This window comes from Chiloscyllium plagiosum, chromosome 36 (assembly GCF_004010195.1).
Source record: "Chiloscyllium plagiosum isolate BGI_BamShark_2017 chromosome 36, ASM401019v2, whole genome shotgun sequence".
Lineage (NCBI taxonomy): Eukaryota > Metazoa > Chordata > Chondrichthyes > Orectolobiformes > Hemiscylliidae > Chiloscyllium > Chiloscyllium plagiosum.
Genome location: NC_057745.1, coordinates 19545009 through 19556316, shown reverse-complemented (window position 1 = coordinate 19556316; position 11308 = coordinate 19545009). Strand labels below are relative to the sequence as shown.

Below are 11308 nucleotides of genomic sequence, written 5' to 3'. Positions count from 1 at the left end.
ATCATTTTCCAATGGTCATCACTTATGTGCTGATGTCACATTAGGTTTAAGTGAAAAAGTATTTCAGACAACAACCTCACCAAAATTCAGCTTCACACACGAAGAATGGATTGAATATTAAGGGGCTGTAAGTCCCCATAATTCACTGGCTTAGTAAGGTAGAAAGGATCACAGAGAAAGGTAAGAAAAATACATGGAATAATAAAATTACACCGTTACAAGTCATTAGATGCAATTTCTTTATTTGAGCTTGCAGGCACTGGCATTAAAATTACATTTAACTTCTACAAGAAGAAAAGTATATAAATCATTATTTCCACCCCTCCCTGCATCCAGTAACCTTACTTGGAATAGGAGTCAATTCAATTCCAGAACTAAAAGTGACAATGGCAGCAATGAAACATATTTCCTTTTCTAAGTTAACCAGCATTAAAAAGTCACACAAAGTTATATGGAAAGCCTTTCCACCACTGTTATTCATTTGATGTAGTTCAGAGGTCCAAACTATTTTGACAAGTGTAGTTTAGTCCAATAATGTAAATTTGCCTACTCTGTCCATTGGCCAAGGTTTGCAAGCATAGCATCTATTATGTTTATTCAGTTGCACATTGCTTTGTTTACAGTTGCTTTTTATACCCGACATTCATGAATATACCATGAACTCAAGTGCAAGTATCCTGGAGTGGAACAAGTAAATTTACACTTTGGAGGTATAACAGCAATAAAAGATCAATGTAACTCCAACATACAAATATGGAGAGTATCCTTAAAGTAAAGTACTAACAATTTCTAAATTAATAATTTTAAAACACATAACAAAAGTATTTACAACATTACTATAAATTAACTGTGTAAAGGAAATTATATTAGATTGGGCTGCATTTCAGTTCTCATTTCCCCAACAAGGTAGACTACATATACCAAACCTCAAAGATCTGGAAGGCAGCTACAGTCAAACAATTCTTGAATAGTGTCCACATGGATTAAAAACACAGCTGAGTACCTCTGATGCTACAGTCACTATGTTATGTATTTTTTTTGTACAAGATAAATTTAACCGTTTTTAAGGAGCCTGGTACAAATGACATGGAAACATTTGCCCTTATTGCATTCACCAGTTTGAAATGCCTGCAGATAAGTCTAAACCATAAATATTTAGCATCAACTAAGCCAGATTTTACACGTTAGTGAGAGATCTCCCATTTTGAATTGGCTGATATTTTTAAACATAGACTTCAAAACTAAAAGCACAATGAATTATCAGACTGGGCATTACAGTTTACCATATACTATTTGTACAAAGACATTCTATAAAAACATATTGCAAGAGATTTAAACTTGCAATTATATTAATCAATAGATAAAATAATCTATGTGACTCAAATTATATATTTCAGCAGTTAGGGGCTCAAATCCCAAAGTTGCTTTAATGAAATCATCCAAGTACACACCAATTCCTATTAAAGAGTTTTCTGGAGAAGAAAAAGGACAGCTACAAAAAAAAGTATCAACAAGGACATATCCAGCTATGCAACTGCAGAAAGGCATTGATGGCAATTGAGGGGAAACCAGTAAGATGGAACTGCTGTCCTGATGAAAGGATTCACGGAGGCAAAGACCACGGGAGATAAGTTAGAAAGTCTGCAGAAAATGATGTCACATTTATGAGTTACTATCTTAATTCAAAGAAAACACTGAAAGATTCATTTTAATGTCATAAGGCAGCCCGAACACTACGACAGCCACTCAACAGTCGTTTTAAGTGGGATCTCAAATGCATATTAATATTAAAAAATATGTAAGACCCCAGTTTAATCAAAGGACTTAAATAAGAAATGTTCACATTTTATTAACTATTTCGCAGAAGTGGAAAGTGCAACTGCTCAAGGTGTTTATTATGCAATTACAATAAGAAATCTTATTTCACTATTTATATATTGCTTTGTGGCGTGAAATCTGCAAGTTTAAGAAACAATTCTATATAATGAGATATTTAAAAATTATATTTGTTAACAGATGGAACAAACTTTTGAGTGGTAATTGTTTGGAGAAGAATGTTTAAAGCAGTAATTGAAAAAATTGATTTGTAAAGAGACAAGATCAGTAAATTATCAAATTTTGATACATGCTATTTATACTGCTTTACTCAACTAGTCTCTAGCAAAATACACTCAACAGATATAAACAGCCATCAGCATCAGGGTACTCTCTTATACCCACAGCACTTCCAAATTTTGGTAATTATAATGCATCTTCTGGTACTCATAACTAAAATAAACCAACCTTGATAACAAAATAAAAATTAAGACACATCTGAAGAGTCAAGTCTAAAATTTTGATATTTAAATAGGGTTTTTGTCTCCTGCACAAACTGTTTGTACAACAAAGCAAGCCACTGTCAGTCACGAGCAAAGTACATGTCTGGAGCTATTTACCAAATATGTAGCAAAAAATATTCAGTATAATTTTAAGCAGCTTTATTCTTCCTGATACACACAGTTAGCTTGGCACGAGAGTACTGCAGTATGTTTTTTTAAAACAATTCACTGTTACATATTCTGCAGTCCTTGCCTTTTAATGTCTACCTTTGTAAGCAGAATTAACTGCTAAACAAAACATACATGCCAATACAAAGAAAGCATTACTTAATACAACATATCCTATTTTCTACAGTAAAATGAAAAGATGAACTGCACTTTGGTTTACCATGTAACCCATCCTAAGTGATCTACTTCTACTGTAAAGACTATTAAAATAATATGCATTGGGTTACACCAACAGCAGGATTATGTCTTTTTGTACATGACTGAGGTCAGATTTTTCTGCACAGCTGCACACTGGCAATAATCTCATGTATTCTGTAATGATTCCACTTTCACTGAAAGTTTACTTAGGTAAGCTAAGAGCCTGGCAAGTTTACACCTATACAAAGGTGCTTAATTTTATACAGAATTTTCAGTCTTTTCTATTCACATGCTATTTTTATGACAAAGACAGGAATGTGAACTCTAGTCTGAACAGGATAAGAATATCAAAGCCTTTAACAGTACAAGTATTGTGTGCTTGGCGTGTATCTGTCTGTATCCACAAAGTCCAATAATATAGTCAAATGCCCCACCCAAGACTTCAGCTGTTATTTTCTTCTAGATGTTCTGAGCTCATGAGTATTGTGCTAGGACTGGTCTCTTTAGTAGTTTCCTCTACATACTCAGAAGCAGCAGCTCCTTTTTTCTTAGAGGAGGTCACCACACTCCCTTTCTGTAGAATCTCAGTAGCTTCATGCTCTAAAACCTCAGATGGAGTGAGTGGCTCCAGCTGGATGCTGCCCTGCTCACTCACATCAGAACCAACAGCTTCTGGTTCATCTTTACTCCTAAAAAACTGTTCAAAAGAAACATCTTCTTTGGGATCCTTATCCTGTTCTACACTTGCATCATCACCCTTGTCTTGCGCACAGTTTTTTTCATCCCCTGTCTGTTTATACTTTTGCATGGTATCCTCAAGGGTCTCGCAATCTTTTGTTTCATCACAAGCAGTGTTGTCTTTAAATTCATCTTGTATTATTTCTACATTATGATCAACTGAATTAAAACTCTGAGCAGTGCTAGGAGTTGCTGGTTCTCTATCAGAGGAAGCATTTTGTACCATCTCCCCAGTGTTGCTTTGCTTCTCTGAACTCAATTCAGACGATTGACCATCTGTCGTTTTCTCAGTGCTTTCATTGCTTTCTGTTTTATCAATCAAGCTTAGTTTATCTTCATGATCACATAATTTGTTACAATTTGATAAAGGCACAGCTTCCACGGATGGACGCTCAACCTCAACTTTTAAAGGCTGATCAGTCTTCTGTTGATTTCTGTTAAAGACAGAAAATAAAACTAACATTCAATATTTTCAATAGTATAACCAAGAAGCTTACTTTCAAGTTATATACTTTTTTCAATTTAGAAGATTCTAAAATGATGGAATTTCAAAAAAATGAATGATCCATATACAATCTATTATTCACTAATTGTAAAAAAAACTTTAATTACCCATCAGAAGATAAATCAGTTTCCAAACTTTCTGCATCAGCCAAGATAAGAGATGGTTTCTCCTTTAAGACAGACAAGATGAGGAGACTTTTAAGATTGCAATATCTTTTGTTTATCATTTTGATAGGAGAAATATGCTGAATAATTAATGTCACCTTCTGACAAAAACTTAATTAATCAATTATTATGAATTACTTAATGTAAAAATATAACAAAGGTGGTCATGAATATCAAGTAATTCAAATTATCAGAATGAGCAGTCTAATCTCAATTCAGAAATCACACAGATTCATTATTTATTATTTGTCCACCGCTCCCAATAATTAATCAAATACTCATTCAAACAAGGAATAACTGGACCCAAATATTACAAGAATTAAGGTACTAAAGTACCAACTGTAGCTTTATTAACAACCCTTAATTGCAAAATGAATAAACAACTTAAATAATGTTTCAAAATACTTTTGATCGACTTATCATTCTCTTCTCCAAATATTTCCTTTTGGGTAGGTTTGATTTTACTTTCCCTCAAACTTCCCAAATAATGTAAGCTGTTTTGTGATTTGCTTTCTCAACGCTTTTTTCATCCATTTGGGATGTGGAGCAAATTTTAAAAGTTTTGTCTTCCTTTTAAGATTAGTTATCCAGTCAATCAGAAGCACCACATCATACAAATGACATGGCTGAACAGCAGGCAAGTCTGAGCCTACTTGTGGTTTGTAAAGTCATGTCTGAACAGAAAAGCAGCTCTCTGGAGTATAAGCGTATTTATCAGTGGATCAATCATTTGATAACATCCTCACTGTTTGACAACACCCAAAAACTTTTAAATTAGGTAGAAACTTTGCCATTAAAAGTCCATTTGCAGGCCAATTTGCAGTTTCCTACAATTTTCCAGTGCTCTAAAAGCCAATAACTACACACAATCTTTGAAGGAATCCGTATTTTGGATTCTCCTATTAACAATGTGCCTGTTATCTGTAAAACAGCTTTTACAATATATTTCGCATACAAGTAATATTCCACTTGGCAGCATACAGGTCGGATAAGCATTGTAATGGTGAAAGAAATTGAACTTACGTCAGACTTCTTCACTTCCTCAGCTACTGAAATATCCTCATTTCCCCTGCTGAGTCAACAAAATACTGTTAGCTCTGATTTCTTTTAAGGATATTGTCCCAAAATTATATAGAAAACTAGTTTAAAGATCCACTTCCACAACAGTATCAACTGTTTGTGTTTTATTAGGCAGACAACCTAGAAGTCAGAGAGCTTTTTGGCAGTTGCTCCAGACCTGAGCTCTTTACTTCTATTTATTCTACCCTTTTGCCCCCATTCCTTACCTATTCTTGTGTCCAATTTATTACAGACGAATAATAAATGTTGACCTTGCCAGTAGCAGCCACATCCCTTTAACAAATGAATAAGTCCTTTATTCACTCCATCCCTTCGCTCTCTACAGTTAAAGGGATCAGACTTGAATGATCTGTAACGTGTTTAACTATGCATTACCAGATATCGGAGATATTCTTACTGCTGTTTAAAAAGTTTTTTACTCCCCCCACCATATGCCCTTCCCTATAACATGCACTCTCCTGTGCGCACCCCCTCCCAAGTTAAATTAGCACTTCTGCCTTCGGCTGAAATTTAATCTATGGGTGTTGATAGCTTCCCCATTTTTAAAGTTCCCAAATTGAGTGCACTTTCCATCATTTCCCTAGCAATACAGCCATTTGGATTTTCCTCTGGCAGAATTCTACATCATTGAACATTCGTCATTCCATTCCTCTCACTGTTCCTTTAAAAATATTTCTCACCTATGTTTCACCTCAACACAATCACTTTCCCTCCTTCAAATCTCTGCACTGATCAAATCCTCAAACTGAGAGATTTCAATCTCTTTTGAGTTCACTGGCCTCCGATTCTTGCTATATCTTTTCCTATTGGTTATATACTCATTCCCTGGGTCACCCCTCAAATCATGAAATCTCACATGGCCATTCCTCACAGTATATTGTCCTAACTCCCCCCATACAGGAAACCTGATCTTCTAAAAAAAGTCATCTCTCAAACCTGAAGCTACACAGGCTTTGCCCTCCGGTTCAACATTCTTCTGCAGCTGTCAACTTACACAACCAATCCTCACCTCCACCTAGAAAACCCTTGACCTTACCCAGCAAAATAATTACTATTTGTGACATCAAAGCAATATTTTTAGAGTGCAGAATCAAGGGATCCTAGTAAAATTGATGACAGTGGGAATTAAGAGAAAATCTCTCTTCTGGCTGGAGTCACACCTACACAAAAGAAATATGGTTAACGTTACTATGGCCAATCATTTCAGTTGCAGGAAATTGCTGCAAGTTTCTCCAGGCAGTGTCTGAGGCCCAACCACTTCTGCTGCTTCAATGAACTTCTCACTAACACAAGGTCAAAAGTGAGGATATTTACTGATCGTTGTACAGTGATCAGTTCCATTGGCTATTCCTCAGATAGTGAATCAGTTTATTACAACATTCAGTAAGACATCCAATGGGAAGTGCCAAGCAATGACCAATCCCTCAATGACCTCTCTGTAGAATGACATGGTTGACTATACCTTTCTCTTTGGCAATCTCTCCTTCACTGGGCAGTTCAGTGGAATTAACCTTGCTCAATAGAACTTGCTTGATTTTCTTGAACAATTATTTCCATTTCAGGTGAACTGTTATTGATTTTTGGAAATAAAATTCTGTTCCTACACAAGAGCCTTGTCAGAAAGACAATACCTAAAGGCTCTAAATTGACAAAAGTTTTGGAAAAATAAATGGATACAAATTCCAAATAGTAAAAAGGAAACAATTGCCTTTTTGATGAAAAGAACACATCAGGGTTTCCAGGGTCCATTTCCAGATGTTTACAATGTCACATTTTCCAATAATATGGTGTATTGTACACCTCTGATCAATAATTTGAATAATTCTAATAAGTTAACACATTTTGAAAAGAAACCCTGCAAACATTCTGCAATATTTTCTATGTAGATCAGGATACACACAGTTAAACACTTCAACACACCATCATGTTCAAAAATAATGTCCATTAAGAAACAAGGTTTGCAGTGCATTAACTGGTTGATTCATTGCAATCAGTTTTTCGCCAAGTTCCTTCTTTACAGAAGAATCTAGAGATAAATCCTAAACGGTAAGCTTTCAGAACACATGTCCTTTTACACATTTATAAAAATTATAATTTTAATGCTTTTAAATACTGTCAGATGTTAACATTTTGAGCCAGTCAAGTCCCAGGTTCTACATCAATTCTGCAGTTTAAAAGAAATCAGCTAATATATAATTATTAAAGTGATATGTTCAATGAAAAACATTCAAGTTTGCCAAACCCTTGGACCTTTTTAAACACGCAGGAACATGTAGTTACTTAAAATATTTATATCAATTCTGTTAAATAAATGAACTTGTTTAGCTTGACAAGACATTCAAAAGACTGTCCTAAAATCCATGACTGCCAGATTAAAATGGTCAGCTTGCACATCTTTCCATTACAGCCCACTGAGGAATTCAATTTAATGAAACCAATGCAAGATTTAAAGGAATACTTTAGAGGAAGGTCCTGAAATTACTTTGTACTTTAACAGAAAATAAAAACTCCTTGTTCTAATTTTCTTACCTTTGTTCCTGAAGGAGTGATCCATTAATATGGTTCAATATGCACAATTTCTTGCCATATGAGCATAGGTAGTGAGATTTTGCAGCCAATTTGGCCAAAACTCAATCCTGTCCTTGTCAGATGTCTAAAGCAACATATTTTCCATTAGGATAATGTTCAGACGTGACAAACCTAATTTTCTAGCTCCCCCCTCCCCCTCCCAATACCTAGAGGAACATGAAAGCCAGAGTACCTAATCCCCATACTGGCAAAATCAGATGACTCAGCAGAAACAACAAATTTAATCTGGAATGTTCCTGCACTAGATTAGGCGTGTTCACCAGGTTCCCTCAATGAAGGGGTCCTGGGCAGGCTACTTAGCCTTGGCAACGAGAAAAAAAAAACTATCCACAAGGCAGGCTGGGAAGAGGAGGAAAATTCGGGCTGAAAGGCAACCTACTTCAAAGTGAATCTCACCAAGGCAAGTTCAAACTGAATCCAATCAAAGGTAAACCATGGTCAGTGTTAAATCCACCTCCTTGGCTCAGACCAATCTCCAACCCTGACCGAGTGATCAGGACTTGGGACTAAGTCTTTTTTCCTTTCTAGCTCTGCTTCTGAACTGAAAAGCAAAAAAAGAAGTTTTATTCATAAGTCAGCAACGTGTAATGGGTGTTTCTATTAATGTATTTATTGCTTTGGAATTTAAAAAAAAACTCATGATTGTTGTGCAAATGTCATTTTTCAGAAATCTGCTTCTACCCACTCAGTGAGAAAAAAGCGTAAATGGGGTGTCACTTGTGAAAAGGGTGGGCAACCATGGTTTATTCAATTCCATACTTAGCACGAGCAGTATACTCAGCATCAGATGTGCTGCACAGCTTTTAGTATTGTGAGGAAAGTATCTCCACTTTCTCTGAAAAACAGAAAAGTACCTGATTCTCAATGCAATGCAAAGATAGACTGAGCAGCACCTTTTAGCTAAGCCAACCAGAATATACCTGCATCTTAACAAAAGAATACAAAGTGGTTTTGTCCAACAGAATTTATTTTAAATTAGATCAGCTGTAGATTAGATTAGATTCCCTACAGTGTGGAAACTGGCCCTTCGGCCCAACTAGTCCACAACTTACTTTGGTTTGGTTGCAAAAATACCAATTAACTTAGGCATTTGCTTTATTTTTTAAGATTAAATTGGAAGTGTGGGTATTAGCATCAATGAGGAATTCCACTCCTAGCTGGAATTCAGACACCTCTAATGGATGTTTGATTGAGAAAATAACCAGTTAATATTCTTACAGGTGCTTAGCTTCCTCACATTGAATTGGTAAGCTGCACCTATAAATGATGACCTAAAAGGGACCTTATACCAGAGGCTGCCTAAAACACCAGTCAATGGGTTCAGGGGTCGAACTATACAGAGAGAGACAAAGCTAACAAAAAATTAGGCAAAAAGAAAAAATAATCAAACACAATTTTATCTTCACAGATGATACCTCGAAGATACTAACATTTTGACTTTATAAAGGGAATTATGAGAGGCTTAGAACAAACCAATTTACAACTGCTTCACAGATGACTCAAGAATCAAATAATATATTGAGAATGAACATGATTTACGCAGTTAATATATAATAATAATGCCCAAAAGGTCGCAAAACTTTCAGCCAAGAACTAGGACATGAATATAGATGGTTTCATTAGTACTTTGCAGATGATATGAAAATTGGAGATATTGTTGATAATGAGAATGATCTCGGGCTGATATTGATCAGCTGGTAAATTGGGCAGAGCAACAGCAGATGGATTTTAATCCTGATCAATGACGCATTTTGGGAGGTCAATTATGGGAAGGATATATACAATGAATGGTGGGTTCCTCGAGAGTAGTGAGGAACAAAGGGACCTTGATATACTATTCCATAGATCCCTTAAGGTGTCAGCACAGATAGTGCGGTGAAGGCGGTATATGGAATGTTTGCCTTCATTAGCTGGGGTGTAGAATATAAGAGTAAGGAAATCTTGCTACAACTTTATAAACAATTTGTTAGACCATTGATACAGTGCACAGGAGAATCACCTGAGATGAAAAGTCTCACTTAGGAGAGACTGGATAGGCTACATTTGTTTTCCTTGGAGCAGAGGTGGTTAAGGGGTTCTGACTGAGGTATACAAAATTATGAGAGGCAGAGTAGATTGTGAGAATCTCTTCCCCAAGGCAGGCATGTATAAGAACAGGCAGCATAAGTTTAAGATGAGGAGCAAGTGGTTCAGACGAGATCTGAGAAAAAATAAATGGTACTTGCTGCCTGACAGGGTGGTGGAGGCAAGTACCCCCACAACATTCAATAAGCAACTGGATGAGTACTCAAAAAGCCAGGGCATAGAAGACCATGAGCCATGCAGGTAAATGGAATTAGTGCAGTTTAGTGTTTTGTTGGTTGGTATAGACATGGTGGGCTCTACTGTATGATTCTATGAGTCCATATGACAATTTGTGCTTCTTGGTTTCATAATCTGAAAAAGGCATCATATTTTCAAGATAGAAAAAACTGGTTTTATTTCTAAATTGCTCAAAGAGAAAACATGATGCCATTTCTAAGATGATAAATTCAAGAAAATTCCACTCACCTTAAGGAACCATTCAATTCTTTCCCAATGCAAGAGGTCCTCCTATAATACATGCCCACCTTCTAATCTAAAGAAACTAATCTGATGTGTACGACTTAATCAACCTGAATAAACCGAAGTCTAATGGAACTGATAAATACATGGTAGCTTCCTCATGGATACAATGTGCAGAATATTTTTGGGGGGGTGGGCATGGTGGTGGGTGGCATCAGCAGAGACCTGTTAGGTGTGAAACAAAGTTTTTTTCTGCAGCCATACATATCCCTCAGTTGCAGGAGGTCCCAACCCTCTGGAGCCCCAATCCAACCTGACTGACCAGCAGCCCCAACAATCCCAGCAATGTCAAGACTGCAGGCAGGCTGACAGAGGGGGTCCAATAGAATAAAACAACGTTTGGCACAAGCTTCTTTCATAACTGTATTAAAACAAAACTTTAATCCAACTAAAGGAACCCACTCTTCCTCACATTGTGTCAAGATTTTCCTTATTTTCAACATGAGAACTTTCTATTCCAACTTTCGAACAAGTCCCTAAGTGGTCACTAGTGACCAATAACATAACTAAAAAGCATAATTTACAATGGAGGTTAGTTTACATTTTGACTAAATTTTCAATTGTCAGGGCCTTTGACATAGGCAGATGCACACAAAATGCACAAACACACCAATGTTTATATCATGGTTTGGAAAATCAGCTGTCAAGACATGAATCCAAGACTTTTGAGATGCTGGATTACTAATGTTGAATGGAAGAGTGGATCTTTGTGAAGGAGTTGGAAGAGAAGTGTTCAGATTATACTTCAGTAAAGTGATGGTCGAGGTTACTTTGTTAAATTGTAATCCAAATATGACTTAAATTTTCTTTTTTAATTTTAAAAATACATTAATGATTAAGTGTTAAAAATTAACCAATTCATAGTGTTCAGATGAGTGGGTCCTGAGAAATGTAATGGTTATAAATTTGAGAGAAGGGACGAACTGGCTCTCATCTTTTTCAGT

General features: G+C 36.1%; 1 protein-coding gene across 5 annotated transcripts in view; it reads right to left on the bottom strand.

Annotated features, from left to right (window-relative positions):
• Positions 1-225: 225 nt before the first annotated feature.
• The window catches only part of znf280d (zinc finger protein 280D), a 128279-nt gene continuing 117196 nt past the window's right edge, over positions 226-11308 (bottom strand). For 4 of the 5 annotated variants that reach the window (XM_043677474.1, XM_043677473.1, XM_043677472.1 and 1 more), the window contains 3 exons: positions 5115-5163; positions 4035-4096; positions 226-3856 (listed from right to left, as the gene is read on the bottom strand). In XM_043677474.1, the coding sequence (XP_043533409.1) occupies positions 3127-3856; positions 4035-4096; positions 5115-5163 (841 nt within the window). In that variant the 3' untranslated portion in view covers positions 226-3126. The remainder of the gene's footprint in view (positions 3857-4034; positions 4097-5114; positions 5164-11308) is intronic. The other variant, XM_043677475.1, reaches the window with a different exon arrangement.